Raw genomic sequence first — 19,136 nt, forward strand, 5'->3', positions numbered from 1 at the left:
AAAGAAAAATTGTTTTCTGGCTCAAATTTTCAAAACAAACTTGTTCTAGAACCGAAAAAGGCGGAAATAGTAGGAGGCGCGGCAATAGAAGTGTGTCCAGCCCAACCAGTGAGTTTCCTACCACAAATTGCGCGGAGCGCTTCCTTGTCTCGAAATTATGCCAAAACAGTTCTAGAACAAGTTAGTTTTGAAAGTCCTAGGTTAAAAACCAGTTTTCCTTCAAAAAATCCTGGTTTAAAAAATAGGCGGCGACATTCGGCGACATTCGGCGACATTCGGCGACATTCGGCGACATAACCAGTGTCGACCAAGTTTTTTGCTCACTGCAAACGTACCACTAGGAGGGGCCAAAGTTCGAGAATTTCAATATACGCCATTTTAGGTCATCTTTGACTCGAAATTTAGCCGATTTGGGCTTAGATAGACACCATCTGCGACTAGATTTAGAAAGACCAAAGCCTCATCCTTAATGTCTAGTACAGAGAAATGATTTGGTCAAGTAATTAATAAATTTTCTTAAGAACAACCGATTGGGGCCATTTTTGGCGTTTTTTGGAATTTAAATGCTCTCTAGCGCCAACATTTTGTTCAAAAATCTAGTGCGGTTACAGCACTAGAATCAGCACATTCTAAGCTTTCGATAGATCCCTTGTATGTCTTATTTCGATGTTATTGAAAAGTCGAAAAAATTAATAATTTTTACGCTAAGTATAAATTACATGCATTTATGCAATTATCGAAGGGTAAAATTTCAGGGATAGATTTTCATAAATGTGTCATGTAATACATCAAAATGATCCTCAGATCACGAGGAATCTTAATATATCAGATATAACACCCTATGAAAGACTTGAAAAAACAGACGGGATCAGCTAAAATCAATTAAACGTTGAAATTTTGGACTAAACCAATTTTTGGAAGTGAATTTTCGGATAGCCAATAAGATTGCTGTATTTGGCATACCGGCCAATCAAAACCCTTTCCATAAAAATCTTTTCCAAAAATTGGTTCTACCCGAAAATTTGATTTTTGAAAATTTTCATTTTTATCCCCATTACAAGCGGCAGACTAACTGTTTGAACCGTCTATGAGCTCATTGAACAAGTGTGAAAAAAGTTTGGCTGATTCTATCGCTTGAGCAGGTGGCCGCGGGGCCGCGAAAGCGCTCGACCGTAAAACCGAAATTTCAAATTTCAAAGTTAACGTTTCGCTAAAAAGAGGAGCTCCCCAAAATGAACAGTTCTTGGCTTGATGGACACCAGTTGCTGCAGAAGAGAAAAGCCGAGAAAGAGAAGATTTTGGGATTTATGGCGGACTTGAAAATCGCCGCTTCTAGCTTTATCCCAGGTTTGAGAAATGAAATTCCTTTTTTTTCAAAAAAAAAAATTCAAAAAAATCATCAATAATTTTTTAAAATTTTTTTTTTTGAAAATATTATTCAAAAACTTTAAAAAATATTTCAAAAATCTTCGAAATAAATTATAAAAATCTTCTCTCCCAAAAAATAAAGCGGTTTTTAGAAGAAGAGAAAATCTTCTTCCAAAAATGGAATCGTCTGAAAGTGTCTGTCTCCGGCCTTTTCAACTCCTTCGACGAGCTGGAGTGCATTTGGGACGAACTGAAAGAAGAATCGAAAACCAAGGAAACGCGAGTCCAAAACGTGGCAGTTCAAAACAAGCCGCCAGAAGTGGAAAAAGAAGAAGTCGGAGTTCAAACCGACCCAATTAAAAAGAACGAAGAACCTGTTCTAGGTAATTCATAATTTTAATGGGCAAAATCGAAAAGTAACCAATCAATTCAGATTGGAAATCCCTCGTCGAGGAAACCTACAACTACAACAACGAAGAAACAACGCGAAAAATCTCGATTCAAAGCTGGTCGCCTTCGCGCAGCCGCAGCCCGACTCCAGACTCGCTCAATTCGAAGCTCCGCGAAATCAACGAAAACAAGAAACCAATTCAAACAGAAAAGATCTCAGTCGTTCCGGAAGAAGAGGAGAGTCAAGAAGAGAACTCACAGGAGCCACCAAGCCTTGACGACATTATACCCGACCTGGAAGAAGCGCCGAATTCTTCGTGAGTTTTTAACGAGAATCTTACATAGGGTTTCTTTTATAATAGCTTTGATTGAAAGTCGCGTAGCGGCTTTTCTACTCGTCGAAACCGCGGAGCGGCTTTTCAAAAATCCATCCGGCAACATGATTTTAGGACTAAACCAAAAAAGATGGAATTGCATTTTTAAACTACCAATAAGATTGCTGTATTTGACCTACTGGCCAATAAAAACCCTGATTCAGAAAATCCCTTCCATTTTTGGTTTTGCCCTGATTTTGGCTAAGCTGCTTTGCGGCTTCCTTTCCATAACATATCTATTCGTAGGATTGAGGAAATACCAATAAATGAAGAATTATTCGAAAACAGCATCGTCCCAAAAATCGAGAAAGAAACAACTCCTGAAAAGAAAGAAGCAAGAAAATCGATCGGACTTTCGAAAACTCTTCCAGTCTCCTCCGCCCCGGTAAAAAGAGGACCAGGAAGACCACGGAAGTCGGAAACAACTGTGAAAAGAGGACCAGGAAGGCCGAGAAAAGAGCAAAACGCAAACGAGCTGACGATCAAAGGGAAAACACAACTTCAAAAATACAAGCGAAAATCGGCGCCAGGGAGGACTTTTCCCGAAAAACTCAAGTCAAAAGGGTTAGTTTAGAAACTTTTTAAATAATTATTTTTGAATAAATATGTGAAAAATTAAAGCAAAAATAAAAAGACATTTTTAAACAAATTAATCATTTTATTTAATTTTATCTAATAATTTTTTTATTATAATAAATACAATAAATTTTAAATAAAATTATTTATATTAAATTATTTTAATTTTTATGTTTGAAATATAAAAATATAATCATCTTCCATAGTCGCGGAGAATAGAAGACACCATCGCTCAAATTCGGCGAACACGTGACAACTCCTTTCTGACTTCCGTTTCTGCTCTTTCCAAACGAACTGGCGAGCCAGCCGCGTCGACCAGGAACGGGCGGCCGACACCACCTCCGACGCCGCCAGCGAACCAGGCCGAGAACTGCTTCACTTCCTACGAAATGGAGATCTTCAATCAAGTCCTGCACGACCAGAAGGCCTTTGCTTCTTAAATTTTTATTTTGCTATTTTCACGAAAAATTGCTCGACCCTTCAACTCCTAAATCAACATGTTTCAACTCAAATAAACGTCTCAATTTCATTAAAATTAATAATTAACAATAAATGGCAAAAAGCAAAAAATGACAAAAAATGCGCTGATGCGTCAGAATGCAACTGCTTTTGAGAAAAACAGCGCAAGCCGATATTTTGGCGGGGCGGGAATCTCGGGCTGAGAGACAAGCTGAGTCAAATCATGCTCCTCGTCGATGATAATTGGGATTTAAAAGCGCAGGGAGCAGGGATCTCCACCAGTTCGATTTTGAAATCGTCGAAGTGAAAGTCTGGAAAATGAATTTTTACGAACAACGACGAGTTAAGTCCTTCGAGATTCTTGGCCGCATCATTCTTTAGTAAGAAAAAACGCAAATAAAAGAGGTCACCTTTTTAACGGGCAAATACTTCATTAAGGTCTCTATTTTAACGAATTTACGAGAAAAGCCCGTTAAAATGCTGACCCTTTTATTTTCCCTTTTTCAGTTCAAACTCAAATAATAAATGAATAAACGAAATTCTAGTCTTCCAGAACCAGTTTCGCAGTTGGCAGAGAAAGGCTACTTCTACAACGAAAAAACGAGAAAAGTGGAGATGGACCCCGAATTCCTCAATTCTCAAAAGTGAATCTTCTCTTTTTTCTTCCTCCCTTGACCCTCCCTAGAATCTTCCAATTTTCAATTTTTCAATCAAAAAATCTCTTAAAAATCGCATACCTAAAAAATAGACCTTTCGAACTGAACTGATGAAAAGACCCTTTTTGAATCTGAAGCTCAATAAATCAAACAAACAAATTTCCTATTTTTTGTCCAATAAACAAGCCATTTCAAAATAAGTTTTTGGAAAACGTATGCAATGGAAAAGTTAACAGTGCTTTACTAGGTATTGACTAGGCATTTATAATTCAGCAGATGTCGAGCTGGATCAAATTAGGCTTGCTCTTACTTCGCTTTTTGTTGTTTCTTTCGCCAGATTTACAAAATGCACCAGAGAGAAGAACAAGTCTACCAGGTCAGACAAAACAGCTCTTTTCTCTTACGCCATTGAGGTTATTTTCAAAATAACCACCACTTTTAAAAGAGCAACAAAACCAATAGCCTATTAATAGGGTTAGGGTTTGCTTGGTTCGGTAACCTGTGTAAAAGCCTGAATCAGGGTCAGAAAGATCTTTAATGAAGCCGCGGGTTTTTATCAAAGATCTTTCAGACCCTGACTCAGGCTTTCTACACAGGTTCCCTTTGAAAGCCTCTGTAAAAACCTGAGTGAGGATCCTGAGAGAGCTTATCAGAGCTTTATTTTGATACTTTTTGATTGCAATTATTGTGACTAAGAAGGCAAAATCTACTTTTTTATTTGGTGCCCAGCTAATCGGCGAGAGCGTCAAACATCTCGTAGTAATATATACTTCATTCCGATTAGTTGCCGCAAATTTGAGCTTCTTCCGCATCTGCTCAGATATTTTTATGATCTTTTCAAAATTTAAAAATAGATTTGACAGGTAAAATACTCGAAGACGCCTTGCGGCTTCGTTTTTCAACAATAAAATGTTCTCAGGAACTGTACTGGAATTTAATCGTTGCACTCAGCGGCTGGACCATCGTCTTTGCTCCAGCACTAATGCTCATGCTCAGGAGGTACTTTTTTCTTCTAGCTCGAGTGTTCAGGAAAATCGTCTCTTTTTAGCGACAGAGAAAGGTCTTTGGACGAAAAATTCATCGGAATAACAGTTGAAAGAACAAGTAAGATTACAAGCATTTTCAAGAAAAACTCGGAATTAAGATCGCTCCCGAGAAAGAAACAACAGTCGCCGACTTGGGATCGCCTGGCAGCGTCCTTCTTACACCAAAGACCTGAATTTACTGCTCAGCAACAAGAAAAACGCGAATCGGAAAAGGACTCCTTCAGTCTACTCTTTCACTGACTCCAAGTCTCGCTTCTGCTAAAAATATTCGACGAATTTTTTCGTGTATTTTTTTTCGATATTCGTAGTCATAAATTATGACTCATAATTGACGTGTAGCGGGGTTATCGGGGTAGTAAGGGGTTATCATTCGAGCTGCCCCTAACCCTAACCCTAACCCAGGTGGCTACGCCCCTGCACCCCCACCTAAGGCCCAAACCAGGGGGCTTGCCCCCCCCCCCGGCCCCATGTTAAGAGTTCCTAGTCCCTAACCCTAACCACTAGCCCAGATTCTAGAGATATATGATGGCTCGAATCATAGGCTCGAATGATAACCCCTGTCTGCGGTTATCGGTCGAGCGTCCTAAAATGACTGTCCTCAATTAGCCCTTATCTCGGTTAGGGTTAGGGTTAGGGGACTTGGGATACCTACTAGGGGGTCCTGGGGGCGAAACCCCTGAGTTAGGGCCTTGGGGGAGGGTTAGGGACTGCTTGCTTTTGACCCCTATTACCATAATTGATCGGCTGAGGTAAAATTTTAATCCGAAAAATTGATTTCGTCTGTTTTTCGTTAAAATTGCAGCAGTCAGTGATGAAGGCAGGGTCTTATTTTATTGGCATTTTTCAGAACGGGCTTCATTCATTCAGAAGCTTCGAATCGGAATTCGTCGAGGAAGTGTCTTCCTTTTTACTGAATTTATCGTTGACAAACCAAAACGTCCTTTGCACCGTCCAGAGTATACAGAAAAGCGTTGTTTGGACGACAAACGTCAGGATGAACTGCAACTAAAACGCGGCATTATTTGTTTTTTCCGCCGGGTCAGGGACGAAAAAGTTAATTTCCAACTTGTCTCTTGCTTCGCTTCTTACCTTTAGTACTTCGTACATGGATTCACTGCCGAATTCGCCGAAAGTGGCGAATTTGTAAACTGCGTCTCGCGTTTCTGGCCAGAGCATGGCGATGGCGAACATGTAGAAACAGTCGCAGAAGCAGTAGATAAAAGGAGCCAGGATCCATTTGAATTTGTAAGGCCCTAAAAATCATAAAACACTTTCAAAATTCAATTGTCCTTACGCTGGGAAATAAAGTCAATAGAAGTGAGAAGACCAAGTCCTCCATGTTGCCAAAGACTGTGCAGCCCGTAATTGACTTTGTCCATCATTCCCCAGTAAACCAGCGCGATCAAGTAGCTAGAACACATCGTCTGCGTGGTCAACCACTTGTCCCAAAATCGCAGCCTGGGCGACTCAATTCGTCGCGAAAAAACGGTGAAAACGGCCCAAACAGCGCAGAAGAACTCGTTGGCGTTGGAGACGTAGTCGAAGTATCTGTGCTGCCCGTACTGGCCATCGGGGTCTTGGATGAAGTTCCAGATTCCATAGAGACACAAAGCTGATGTAAAACCTGCTCGGAAAACCTGAAGAAATGAGTCAGCAATAGCCTGTGCTTAGGAACCAGTATAGAAAACCTGAGTCAGGGTTTGACCCGCCTATCGGTTTCTCAGAACCTGACTCAGGTTTTTTACACAGGTTTTCGAGCGCAGGTTTTCACTCATTTCTCGGGAAAAAATCGAATTGTGTCGTTTTCGCGTTAAATATTTTCCTTCTCTTACTCACATCAATCAGTTCGCAGACAATTCTTTTTGCTTCTTGCATTTTCGCGAGTCTAGTTCCCATTCTTTTACGATTCGGTCTGAGCCGGGTTTTCTGTCACGAGGAGTGACCTCGACATCGTCCTTCTGCTCCGAAGCCTTCACATCTCAATCAGTGGCCTTGGCAGCGAAGGCCACTTAGTGCGACCTTCTGAAGAGGATTTTCTCGGCGCCTGATTTTTGAACAATTATTGACGCTGTTGTTATATCATCTTGTTTGTTTTCAAAACTCAAAGAAGGAAATTAAGAAAGGATGGAAAAAATAGATGAAATCAAGGAAGATAACCAACGTTTTCAAATTCAGTTTCAAAAACCCTAACCCTACCCTCCCGACAACGCAGGTTTTCTCCACTAGAAAGTAGACTCTCTAGGCGAAGTGCCGAAATTGGAGGAGGAGAAGTTCCAACGTCACTGCCCGTTCTAACGTCGCAAGTAGTTAGGTCGGATTTCTATGATGTCGAAACAAGTGCATGAAATCGTGGCTTCGAATATCGAAGTCTGTTCCAAAGCACGAGTTGCATCTTCGTCTCTATCTTTGATTTCATCGAAAAACACGCATTCAACTCACCCAAATCTCGACTTGACTCATGAAAAACCCCCAAATAGCACAGATAGCCCCGAGTTGCAATAATCTTTGGCAGCTACTGTAGATGCTGATAGACTTGGCAACCTGTGTTCATACAGCGAGTCAGGGCGTAGGAGATCTTTCAGGCCCTGACTCAGGTTTGGACACAGGTTGCCAAGCCTATCAGCTACAATTTTGCCAATGATGATTGGTATAGGAAGCTTGCTCTGGTATTCCAGTCGAGATTTGGTGGCCCTGGGTCAATCGCCGCCAGGAAAAACTTCATTTTGAGATTCGACGTCACGATTTCATGCACTTGTTGCGACGTCATAGAAATTCGACGTCACTACTTACGACGTCAGAACGGCCGGTGGCGTTTTAGGTGCTCCTCCTCCAATTTTGGCACTTTCTGCGGTTTCCGCGGCGCTCACTCGACGCACTCGAACCGCATGTCTAAGATAAAGTATGAATCATAACCTTTTTTCTAAAATTGGAAATTTTTGTTGATTTGATCACTGAAATAACAATTAAACTTTTTTGACTAACGTTTTTAAAAAGCGTGAATTTTCGCGGGCGCTACTGTTTTCGGCAAATAAAAGTGATTCGGCGGCGGTGTTGAATTCCAGTAGATTGAACTTTTTGTTGTTCGACTTTTACTAGTCAGAGTCGGTGACTAGTCATCTGATGGAACTTGGAAGAGCTGCGCGCCCACTCACATACAGTCACGCTCAGAAACGACATTGACTCACAAACTGTCAGAAGCGGACCTCGGCAGTCTGGGAATAAAAACCTGACTCAGGGTTCTAAATAGCTTTGATGAAAAGCCACGTGCCGTTTTTTTTTTCAAAGTTTTGTCAGAACCCTGACTCAGGTTTTCTTCACAGGTTGCCGAGCCCAAGCCGGAAGTTTTCAGAACTTTAGGTTATCAAATAGGCTTTTTTGAAGCTCCTTTTTCAGGATGCTTTTAAAAATATCGGGCTCTAACTCTTAAAAATTCAGGCTTCATTTTGGATCCAAAAAGTCTTTTCTCGCGATTTTCTCAACATGGGAACGGGTTCTTTGAAGAGAAGTCTATCAGTGATAGTCTATCACTCTATAATAAAATATTTTATTTAAATTTTATTTACAAAAATTTCTATATAATTATTTTTCTAACTTGAAATAATTTTTTTCGATGATAAACTTAAAAAAAATCAGATATAATTCAATTTATGATTCATAAATTATGAAAGACAAAAGTAATTTTTTTTTGAATTTATAAATTTATATTTTTGGGAAAAGGAATTCCATAACTATTCGAGCCCAGCGAGCGTTATGCCTTCTTTTGTTTGCTCAAACGTGCGGGCTCCGTTTTTTACGATTAGTATGATTGAGTTTGATCCTGAGCTTTTGGCGCAGCCCGCCACTCTTTTCAAAATCGCGCAATTTCAAACTTTCGCCTCTGAATCATGCAATTCGCGGATTCCAAAGCTCCGACACTCATTTTTTCCCTTTTTCGTTGTCCACTAAGACAGCTACTTTTCGTCACTGGTTAAACGTTCTCATTCCTTATTGTTTTCTCATCACGGGCTACGTCAGGACTGCCCCACTACCTCAGAAACGCAACAATCAATGATCATCTATTTTCCTTTTTGACAAGTCATCCTGAACCTGCGTTCGGCAACCTGAGTCAGGCTCTAAAAGAGCAAAATGAAAAGCCGCGCAGCGGCTTTTATGAAAACGGAGCCGCGAAGCGGCATCGCGAATATTACCATCTCAACCTATCGTAATATTCTTGCGAAGCCGCGGCTTTTTAAAAGAAAGCCGCAGAGCGGCTTCGCTCAAATTACCAGATTTATCATTTTTTAAATCTTGATCCTCAGAAATCTGAGTCAGGTTTTTACACAGGGTCAGAATTGAAAAAATGAATGAATTGATAATTTTCGCGAAGCCGCTTTGCGGCTTCATTAAAAGCCGCTACGCTGCTTTCCAAGCTCTGTAATACCCTGACTCAGGTTTTTACTCAGGTTGCCGAGCCCAGTCCCGAACTACAGGCTCTTGTCTTCTTCGCCTAGGTTCGGCATCCTGTGTAGAAAAGAACCTGAGTCAGGTTCTGAAGAGCTTTCACCAATAAAGACGTGATCTTATGAGAGCAAATCAATTGAGAAAGGAATCTTCTGTGTTCATTTTTCGGAGGCGCTGGGCGAAGCTCAACGTCACTTCTTGAATCGCTCTGGGGGCAAACAGAGGGCAGCGCTGCGAGTTGAATCACCGCAGCGCCCCAACTCGCTCAGGATTGCTCGAGCTGATTCACCTTTCCCTTCAGAAGAATGGAATATAAGACGCATGCCTTCCTCGAGCAAATCAGTCGCAGCAAAGCGCCAAAACCAAAAAACCAAAAAAAAAAAGAATTTTTCTTTTGAATCGAGCTTTTCTTAAAATCGACAAAAACCAAAATCGCGAAAAATCTTCCGAAAAAACGAAATCCGAAAAACCGAGAAACCGAAAATCCGAAAATCCGAAAAATCATGATCCGAAACGAAGACGACCCCTTTTACGAAGAGCTCAACAACGCCGTCGTCTACGACGAAGATGACAAGCAGGGCTATTGAATCGAAAACTTTAATTCGGGCTGAAATGAAATTTCAAATCTTCATTTTTAGTTTTGCTTTAGTTCCTTAATTCTACTTCTTTTAACTGCCTTTTTCCGCTTTTTCGTTTTAGCGCTTTTTACTATTTAAAAACTGTATTCTAATGTCGATATTCCTTGTATTACCGTACTATTACTGTGCTATTAACTGAAACTCTTGAGATTTCAATAAAGATATTCTTGTTCATTCCAAACCAGCTTTTTCCGTAGGCATAAAAGAAGTTTAATCTTAAAAATTTCTAAAAAAAACGTAAAAAGTTTAAATTTCGGCGAAAAACCTGGCTCGCAACAAGAGCATACTCGATTGAATTTCTAAGAGCATCAAAACTTAGACAAGTTAGTCAATTGAAAGCTACTGAAAAAACCTGTGTACAGAAAACCTGAGTCAGGTTTTGAATATACTAAATGAAAAGCCGCGGAGCGGCTTTTTAAAACGAAGCCGCAAAGCGGCTTCGCAATATTACCATTCATGTCAATTCTTAAATTCTGGCGAAGCCGCTTTGCGGCTTCGTTTTTAAAAGCCGCTTCGCGGCTTTTCATTTAGTATATTCAAAACCTGACTCAGGTTTTTACAAAGGTTGCTTTGCCAAAATAGTATCAAAAAAAGGTTGGAAATCATTTTTGATTTACATTTTTAATAATAATTAAAATTTTAATATAATTTAATAATTGAGTAAAATTTTAAATTAAATAAAATTCGCGCGAGAATATTCCAAGATTGCCTACGTTTCCTAAGTTTTCCTTTTTTAAAATTTTCGGTTTTGGTAATTGAGCAGTTTGAATTTGGTGTTGTCGTCAAGGCAAATCAGTGATGTCACTGGGAAATCAATTGTGTGAAAGAAAAACGGAGTCATCAAAGAATAAAGAATGCGCAGAATCGAAATACTTCCGGAGCCACGCTTCTCTTTCCGACGGCGATCTTCTCCTGTCTTTATCAAAGTTGTGCCCGCTGGACCTAATAAAACCTACTTTCTTCCATTCATGGAGAAAAGAATTTCTTTTGTTTAACAAATTCTCGTTCGAAAGGAAAAGGGAAATCCATTAGTGACAGAATGATTCTGAACGATTAAAATCGTAAAAACAATTCGCTTTTCAGAAGATATTCTCAAGTGGCTAGACAGAAAGATTTTTTAAAGAAAGAGAACTTTATATATTGAGAATTTTGATTTAAGGTAGTGACACCCTTATTTTCCGAAATTTTTCTATTTACGTAACAAGCCTAAATATTGGAAATCCGGGACTAAGCCAAAATATGGAAAATATAAGTGCATTTTTGAATAACCAATAAGATTGCTGTATTTGGCTTACCGGCCAATCAAAACCCTGATCCATCAAATCACTTCCATTTGTTGGTTCTGCCCGAAATCCGTAGGCAAAACCAATTGGTTGAACTGATTTTATGGATCAGGGTTTTGATTGGCCGATAGGCCAAATGCGGCAATCTTATTGGTTATCCAAAATGCACTTCCATATTTTGGTTTAGTCCAAATCCGTTAAAACGGAGACCGTTTTTTAAATTTAAAGGTCTCGAATAAAATATTCCGGAGCTGGAAAAATCATTTCCAAAAAAGTTGGCTATCGATCAGAAATCGCAGGAATGGTAATTAATCAGTTGGCCCTTATAATCTCCTTTGCTTGTTCAAATAAACCCCCTTCTTGAAGTGCTTCTTTTGAGATTCTTCCTTACTGAGAATAAACTGATTCCACATTTTCAAAAGAGAAAAGAGTTACAGAGCGAAACAAGGCAAAATGGCTCAGTGCCTAAGGAAGGGCTTCAATTTGCTTCAAAATCAACGATCAAAATGAGCGGTAAAATGACTGTAGTTAATTGGCGGCTCGAAATTAACATGTCCTGGCCTTGTAAGTGAAATCTATCGATCCGGTTACCTCAGTTGAGCTAAATTCCCACTTGCGGCATTTTTATTTTTCCCGCTATTTTTCGAGTTTTACGAAAAAAGTAAAGATGGCGACAATCTACGAAATAAGCCACAAGAGACTGGTCTGCTTCCTGACCTTGATGGTGATCGTCTTCGTCGACATTTGGGTCTCGTTTGGGGCCACTTGGGTCATTGGCATTCAGGGCGAGCAGAGAATGCAAAATAACCAAAAGGTAAAAGTACTCTTCCTTGATTTCAGGAGATTGAAAAAATGATGAAAAAGGGGACTTTTTGTCGCAATTTTCAATTACTCAATTGACTTTTATTTAATTTTACTATTTTTTATTTTAATTTTCTTATTTAATCATTTTATTCATTATTTTTTAACAAATTCGCGCTAGAAGTTTTCAATTTTTTCCTATTACAGTTGATTCAGCAGGCCTTTCTCGATAAAAAAGCAATAAATCAAACTAAATTTACAGTTAGTTCATCCTCTAATCATCGCCTCTCTAGGTCGAATCACTGTGGAGTCACTGTGATTTGCAGCCAAATTACAAGTCCGAACAATGCGACACGCTCTTCTCCTCCATCGGCGGCCCTTCTGTCGACGGGGGCAAGTACTTGGCTTGGGTAAGTGGCGAAATGTCCGAATTGATTCGAAAAAGATTTTAGCGCGCGATGACTGTAATTTCCGTGTTGACCTTTGCCGCCTCTGCTGCTTGCACTCTCCTCTCGCTCGACTGCGTCCTCATGACCGACTCAAAGCAATGGGCGGCCTTGGCGGCTGGCAGCTTCTCCCTTTTCTCCGGTAATCTTTTTACTTTTTCAAACTTTAAGCTAAACTTGGAGTTTCTAGGATTGCTTCTTGCCGTGACTGCGATTTGGTACTCGGTCGACATGACAACTAGAAACATTGGATTCAACGGATTCAACGGCGGTGGACGATCTGCCCTTTCTACTAGAGTCGATATTTACAATCAAAGACCAGGTAATCAAATGTATTAACTGGGCTCGGAAACCTGTGTAGAAAACCTGAGTCAGGGTGAGAAAGTACCGCAGCGGCTTTTTAAAAAACGCAAGAATTTTATATAGATTTTACTGATAGTATTCGCGAAGCCGCTTCGCGGCTTCGTTTTAAAAAGCCGCTGCGCGGCTTTTCATTTCAACACTTTCTGACCCTGACTCAGATTTTCAACATAGCCTAGGTTTCCGAGCCTAGGTAGATTTTTGAAATCAAGGAAGAGAACAAAATAAACAGGGCGATTTAAGGGGGTCGACGAGAATCGGGATTTTGGAACAAAATTCCGAGAAAACCTGATTGGCTGGAAAAATTTGGACTTTTCGGGTGAAATTAAAAGGGTTGAAAAAATCTATCGGCGAAAAGAAGAAAAAATTTTGACCAGAAAAAATGGTCGAAAACTTGTCTCAAAGTGGACCCCAAATTGCCATTTTGGCAATTTTCATATTTTTCGTCACTTTTTTCGGACACTTTTGGTAAAGAAGTGCACGAAATTTCTGCGAAGACTCGCGAAACTCTTTGCCGATAGATTCTTAATACCCTTCTTTTCCCAACCGAGAAGTCAAAATATACGGGTTTTTCGGGAAATTTGTTCTAAAAATTCTTATTCTCGTCGACCTCCCCTTAAATTGTAACTTTAAGGCCCTGGCTTGATCTTCGCTTACATCATGTCCCTGGCAGCTGGAGTGATCGGCGCGTGTCTGATCATCTACTCGAACGACGAGGACTGCTACGAGCCCGACGTGGGCAATGGTATGAGACGGGTCCTAACTTGTAAACTCACTAAATGCAAAAATTGTTTGATTTTTTCGTTGTCGGGCTTCGTTTGACCCGGGAGTAGCCACGAGCAACGTTGATGTCAGCTGTGTCGGGTTTGACAATGGTCCCTGGTATCGCAGCGCCCGGTGCTTATCAGGTGACCTCTGGGGTCAATTCCTAACTCTTGATTAAAGTAGTAGAAAGCCCAAACGCGCCAACGAGGCTCTTATGAATCCACGAGGGGAATTTCGCAAGGTAAAAGCAGAACCAGCCTCCTAAACGGGCCAAAAATACCTCTAAAACGCGGCTTTTTCTAACCTTTTTGACCCCGGGGTTAGGAACGCCTGACCCTGAATCTGAACTCGATACCAGGCTCCAATTGCATGCTGCATGACACCGCTTGACTCAAGTCCCAAAAAATCTGCACGATTAAAAAATTTTCCCGGTAAATTTAAAATTTTCCCTAGTCAACTATTTTTCAGCGCGGCGACCTTCGATGCCAATGAGCATGATTTCCGGCTTTCCTCGGCAAACGGCGCTGCGGAAACAATCAGAAGCGCAGTTTCTTTCCGAATCAATGCATGGATCGAAACATTCTATCGACGGAATCGACAGGACTCCTGGAGGACAGCTAGATTATATTTAACTACTGTAAGTCAGTTTTTTATTTTTCGTTTTTGATGATTAAGGACCCCCGTCAGCTTTTTTCGAAAAATCAAATTTCGGAATTTTAAAATTTTTACCCCGGAAACGGATTCTACGGGTCAAAAAACGATTTTGAGGCTGCATTTTTCGGGGTCTATCTCGACTCCTTCAACCCCAAAATCGCATTTGAAAATGGTAGTATGGAAAAATGTTTCGGTAAAACTGCCGAAATATGGTGAGCTTATTTTCTGATTAATATTTCGGTAACCGCCGAAACTTTTTTCACTTATTTCCACTGTTTTCAAAAAAATATTTCGGCAGGCTACCGAAATCTTTTTCACTTTTAAGGTCGTTTCTAGCAATAAGATTTCGGCAAAAAAGGCGCAGAAGATGACGGAAATCAAGAAATCTTTCTGGACTTTTCGCCGAAAATTGACAAATTTGCCCTAATTTTGGCAAAACATTGATTTTTCTTGGTCAAAAATTCCTCTTATCAAGTTTAACCTGAGGAAGCATAAAAAACCAAAAATATGGTGTTTTAAAAAATTTACATTTTTCGAAGGAAAAGCTGATGGGGGTCCTTAATTTGACGATTTTAGTTGTTGCGAAAAAACCTACGAAAAACCATCTTGCCAAGCCTTTTTTCCAATCTGTACCGAGCTACTGTATCTGCTCTGCTCTGCTTTTTAACCGCTAGATTCATGCATTCCAAAATTTTGAATTATTGACACTCGCGAGTAATAAACGAATCCAGTGTTCCATGATTTTTTGATGGATTTTGAACCTCGTGGCACCGATTAAAAGGAGCTATAAAAAGCTGCGAGAAAAGAGCGCTGGAGTCTAATCGGCACTTGAGCGTTCCTTTTCCTATCATTCCGATTCTCAGCTGCGCGGAATCCTGACAAAGTGTCCTTTTAAAACAAAATACGATTCCGAGCGAAATCTTCGTAACACTTCAACGCCCGTTTTTCTTTTTCGAGTGCGCCAGTCACGTTAATTCTTCTGAATTTCTGACGTTTTTCAATGCTCTTTGTTCATTCCAACTTTAGATATCGCTTTGGAATATCCAGATCTACAGTAGCAAAAGTCTGATTCATGTTAGAAGCGCGTTTTAGAGATGTGACGGAAGGTGCAAAAAGTGACCCAAGCTCCTTTCCGGCCACGAGTAAGTATTTTCCAATGTGATCGCGCCTCCGTAAAGCTGCTCTCTTCTCTCAACCTTGTGACTTTCGCTGCTCTAATGAGATTTCTTTCTTGCGTCAGAGAAGCAATTTCGCACAGGTTGGGCCGTCAGCTACCTGTGTCGGAATTTCTCGGAAACCTGAGTCAGGGCCTCAAAAGCGGCTTTTTATAAAATCTCTTTCAGGCTCACCCTGACTCAGGTTTTCCACACAGGTTGCCGAGCCCAACCTGTATTCTTTCTTTAAGTTTAGTATCGATGAAATCTTCTAGCCTGGGCTCGGCAACCTGAGTAAAAACCTGAGTCAGGCTCTGGGAGAGCTTAAATGAAAAGCCGCATAGCGGCTTTTGAAAAACGAAGCCGCGAAGCGGCTTCGCCAGGAGTTAAAAGAAAATTTATATGGTTTATTTTCGAAGCCGCTTTGCGGCTTCATTTCTAAAAAGCCGCTACGCGGCTTTTCATTTTAGCTCTTCCAGAGCCTGACTCAGGTTTTCTACTCAGGTTGCCGAGCCAAACCTTCTTTCTGTTAAGAATGATAAAGATTTTTGCTGTTTATTGGCAAATCTTTCCCCTAAAACTAAAACTAAGACAGAAAATAAGGAAGAAAATCAACCCCCAACTTTGAAGAGCTCGAGAAGCGGGGCGCGCGGTGCGGGATGGCGCGCGCGAGCGAATCATGATTTCTCCTCTTCAAAATTTATGAGACAAGGAATGAAGGAATGTCCTGATTGTTGGAATTTTTTTGATAAAATCAAGAAGACTATGCTCTGATTATTTTGAGAAACAGCTATTGGAAGACTCTAATTCGAGAGAGAAAAGAGAACAGAACTAAACAGTCTGAAACGTCAAAAAGTATGGAAAAAATGAATATAATGATCTTGAATTATAAAATATAAGTTTTGTAAAAATAAAATTCCATATCAATTCTTTTAAAAATCCAAATAGGGGCCCGCCCATTTAGAGGTCTAAAAACGTATGTGAAAAATGTAATAGTGAAAGATTATTGGAGATAAGTAAAGGTGTTGTCGATTTTAGCCAATAAAAAATTCAGCAAGTTACATTTCTTGCTGAATTCTTTCTCAACTTGTGGCGGACTAACGTGCCTGGTCCACGGTTATTTGATAAAGACGCATTCGTTTTTCCCCTTTTTTCTCTATTAGAAGGAATATAGCCAATATCAATGATAAAGGCCCAGAGTTGCAAATTTGGCTTTATTTTCGCTGAGCTGCCCTGAGTGAGAAATTCTCTGAGCTGAGCTGAGCTGGCATACTTCGGAGCTCACTGAGCTGAGCTGAGCTGAGCTGGCCATTTTCAGAGGTCATTGAGCTGAGCTGAGCTTAGCAGACCTTTTTAAGGTAGTTAAGCTGAGCTGAGCAGACCCTAATTAGAGCTGAGCTGAGCTGAGTGAGCTGGGTTGAGCTGTTTTTACTGTTTTTAGTAGTGAAATTATGTTAAAATCACTGAGCTGAGCTGAGCTGAGCTGAGTAATACTTGTCTGAGCTGAGCTGAGCGGAGCAGATCATGTTCGAGAATAATTGAGCTGAGCTGAGCTGAATGATACTTGTCTGAGCTGAGCTGAGCAGAGCAGATCATGTTCGAGAATAATTGAGCTCAGCTCACTCGGCTCACTCAGCGCAGCAAATTTGCAACTCTGTAAAGGCCAACTAAGCTTGGAAGAAAATAAAGCTAAGTTAAGCTTAGCCTAGCTGGCTAACTTCTTGTTAGCTATCATTTTTTCTTGTCTTTTCGTTTTTCGCGACGTTTGACTCCTTAAAATACGAGACAGGAAATTTAGGGAGAAAAAAGACTGATTATGGGAGCTGCTTGGGTCGATTTTTTTGGCTAACTGCTGATTAACAGCTTAATTAATGTAACGGATGTTAAAAAATTGTGCTTGAGCGTGACGCCATCGAAAATAAATAAATTGCGCTAATCGCGGAAACTCAAACTCATCAACTTTTCCTCTAGAGCTACTGTAGTGCTAATTGGCCTCGGCAACCTGAGTAAAAACCTGAGTCAGGTACTGAAAGGCTAAAATTCAAAGCCGCGTAGCGGCTGTCTTAAAGAGGAAATCGCTTTGCGGCTTCGTTTTTAAAAGCCGCTACGCGGCTTTTAATTTTAACTTTCCAAAACCTGACTCAGGTTTTCTACACAGGTTGCCTAGCCCAGACTCCAACTGTTCCTTGTTTTTAATTGCGAGGTGTAGAACAAGCCCGGCGAAAGAAAGGTCAAGCTAAATGACATGAGCATCGTTTATTAAAAAATCGCGTGGATGATTATTTTTAATCAGCTGGATCAAACTCGATTAGCCGAAAAAGGGGATGATGCTTTTAAACTGTGTTGCAAATTTTTAAGGATAAGCTAGCTAAGTTTCGTAGCTTAGTTTTATTTTATCAGCTTAGCTTAGATTTTACTCAAACTAACTTAGCTAGCAGCTAGCTCTTGGCTCGCCAACCTGTGTAGAAAACCTAAGTCCGAGTCTGAAATCTGATTGGTCAAAAATTTGACCAAAATTTTGGTCAAAATTGTGGATTTTTGTCGACTCGTTGCACCTCCTCTTCTTGATATGGAGCGTATTGAACTTCTCGATTTGAAGAGTGAAAGCCATAATGCCAAGAATCGAGTTCTAGAATTTGAATTTTATGAAGCCGATATAAAGTGAGAAAATAACACAAACACAACAACTTCCTACAACGAATTCACGAATGAAAAAAGTGTGATTAGAATTCTATTTAGAATAATTGTAAAAACTCATACCCATATTACACTCGAACCATACCCAACGAACTGTACTCGGCGACCTGTGTAAAAACCTGAGTCAGGGCCCGAAAGAGCCCGCGTAAAACTTATAATAGACTAAAATTGTTATATTTCCGCGGCTTTTCTTTTAACTCTTTCAAGCCCTGACTCAGGTTTTTACACAGGTCGCCGAGTACAGTTCGTTGAATATGGTTCGAGTATAATATGGGTATGAGTTTTACAATTATTCTATTCTAATCATTACTTTTTCATTCGACAATTTATTGTAGGAATTTGTTGCGTTCGAGTTATTTTCTCACTTTATTTCGGCTTCATAAAATTCAAATTCTAGAACTCGATTCTTGGCATTATGGCTTTCACTCTTCAAATCGAGAAGTTCAATACGCTCGATATCAAGAAGAGGAGGTGCAACGAATCGACGAAAATCCAAAATGTTGACCAAATTTTTGGTCAAATTTTTGACCAATCAGATATCCGCATTCGCAATTATTACAAATGCGAAATTTCGCTTTAGCTTTTTCAGACTCGGACTCAGGTTTTTACACAGGTTGACGAACCCAGCTATTTCTCCTTTTTCTTTCAGCAACGTTTCTATTCTCGTTAATTCGAAAATCGTAATTTCCTTCTTTGCGAAAAAACCAAGTCAGAATCCGGCCGCAAAATCCAACTTCAATGATAAACTGCGGCCATTCCGTTAACACCTCGGTCGAGAGCGAATTTCAAATTCATTCATCGCTAATTTATTCAAATCTCGACTTTCTTGAAGCCGATCATTTTCAATTAAAAGGGCGCGTTTTGGCACGTTACTCACGACAAATCCGCAAAATGAGGCTGATTATTGAACAGTTATGCAAAATATTACGAATTTACGCTTTTGATTTTCCAATTTTCTCGCAAAGAAATTTTTTTATAATTTTAAAATTATTGTCAATAAAAAATATTTTTATATTTTTCAAAAATTAT

The 19,136-nt window shown here is 40.0% G+C and overlaps 3 protein-coding genes and 1 long non-coding RNA gene across 4 annotated transcripts; 3 read left to right on the forward strand and 1 right to left on the reverse strand.

Moving 5' to 3' along the window:
• The first annotated feature begins 1,161 nt into the window (after nt 1-1,161).
• On the forward strand, nt 1,162-3,251 carry LOC145707275 (uncharacterized). Its single transcript, XM_081784773.1, has 5 exons — nt 1,162-1,347; nt 1,521-1,751; nt 1,802-2,075; nt 2,379-2,696; nt 2,915-3,251. Exons 1-5 carry the CDS (start codon nt 1,233-1,235, stop codon nt 2,925-2,927), a joined length of 951 nt encoding a protein of 316 aa, XP_081640899.1. The 5' UTR covers nt 1,162-1,232; the 3' UTR covers nt 2,928-3,251.
• A 142-nt stretch (nt 3,252-3,393) lies between these two features.
• Nucleotides 3,394-4,003, forward strand: LOC145707276 (uncharacterized). Its single transcript, XR_014134742.1, has 2 exons — nt 3,394-3,547; nt 3,713-4,003. It is a non-coding gene; the product is annotated as an uncharacterized LOC145707276 (long non-coding RNA).
• A 1,694-nt stretch (nt 4,004-5,697) lies between these two features.
• On the reverse strand, nt 5,698-6,858 carry LOC145708664 (uncharacterized). The gene is made up of 4 exons (XM_081786363.1): nt 6,706-6,858; nt 6,164-6,506; nt 5,959-6,122; nt 5,698-5,874 (listed from the first exon to the last, which is right to left on the reverse strand). Exons 1-4 carry the CDS (start codon nt 6,763-6,765, stop codon nt 5,725-5,727), a joined length of 717 nt encoding a protein of 238 aa, XP_081642489.1. The 5' UTR covers nt 6,766-6,858; the 3' UTR covers nt 5,698-5,724.
• Nucleotides 6,859-11,882: 5,024 nt separating this feature from the next.
• On the forward strand, nt 11,883-14,981 carry LOC145707815 (uncharacterized). Its single transcript, XM_081785393.1, has 7 exons — nt 11,883-12,044; nt 12,325-12,441; nt 12,484-12,619; nt 12,668-12,799; nt 13,472-13,582; nt 14,071-14,239; nt 14,833-14,981. Exons 1-6 carry the CDS (start codon nt 11,898-11,900, stop codon nt 14,232-14,234), a joined length of 807 nt encoding a protein of 268 aa, XP_081641519.1. The 5' UTR covers nt 11,883-11,897; the 3' UTR covers nt 14,235-14,239; nt 14,833-14,981.
• Nucleotides 14,982-19,136: the final 4,155 nt, after the last annotated feature.

The sequence above is a fragment of the Oikopleura dioica genome, chromosome XSR, assembly GCF_907165135.1.
Source record: "Oikopleura dioica chromosome XSR, OKI2018_I68_1.0, whole genome shotgun sequence".
NCBI lineage: Eukaryota > Metazoa > Chordata > Appendicularia > Copelata > Oikopleuridae > Oikopleura > Oikopleura dioica.

Coding starts and splice junctions, on each gene's coding strand:
- LOC145708664 (XM_081786363.1), bottom strand. CDS start 6,765: ATGGGAACTAGACTCGCGAAAATGCAAGAAGCAAAAAGAATTGTCTGC. Junction 6,507..6,705: donor TTGTCTGCGAACTGATTGAT/GTGAGTAAGAGA, acceptor TCATTTCTTCAG/GTTTTCCGAGCAGGTTTTAC. Junction 5,875..5,958: donor CCATGTACGAAGTACTAAAG/GTAAGAAGCGAA, acceptor GCCGCGTTTTAG/TTGCAGTTCATCCTGACGTT.
- LOC145707815 (XM_081785393.1), top strand. CDS start 11,898: ATGGCGACAATCTACGAAATAAGCCACAAGAGACTGGTCTGCTTCCTG. Junction 12,442..12,483: donor GGGGCAAGTACTTGGCTTGG/GTAAGTGGCGAA, acceptor AAAAGATTTTAG/CGCGCGATGACTGTAATTTC. Junction 13,583..14,070: donor CGAGCCCGACGTGGGCAATG/GTATGAGACGGG, acceptor ACTATTTTTCAG/CGCGGCGACCTTCGATGCCA.
- LOC145707275 (XM_081784773.1), top strand. CDS start 1,233: ATGAACAGTTCTTGGCTTGATGGACACCAGTTGCTGCAGAAGAGAAAA. Junction 1,348..1,520: donor CGCTTCTAGCTTTATCCCAG/GTTTGAGAAATG, acceptor AGCGGTTTTTAG/AAGAAGAGAAAATCTTCTTC. Junction 2,076..2,378: donor GAAGAAGCGCCGAATTCTTC/GTGAGTTTTTAA, acceptor ATCTATTCGTAG/GATTGAGGAAATACCAATAA.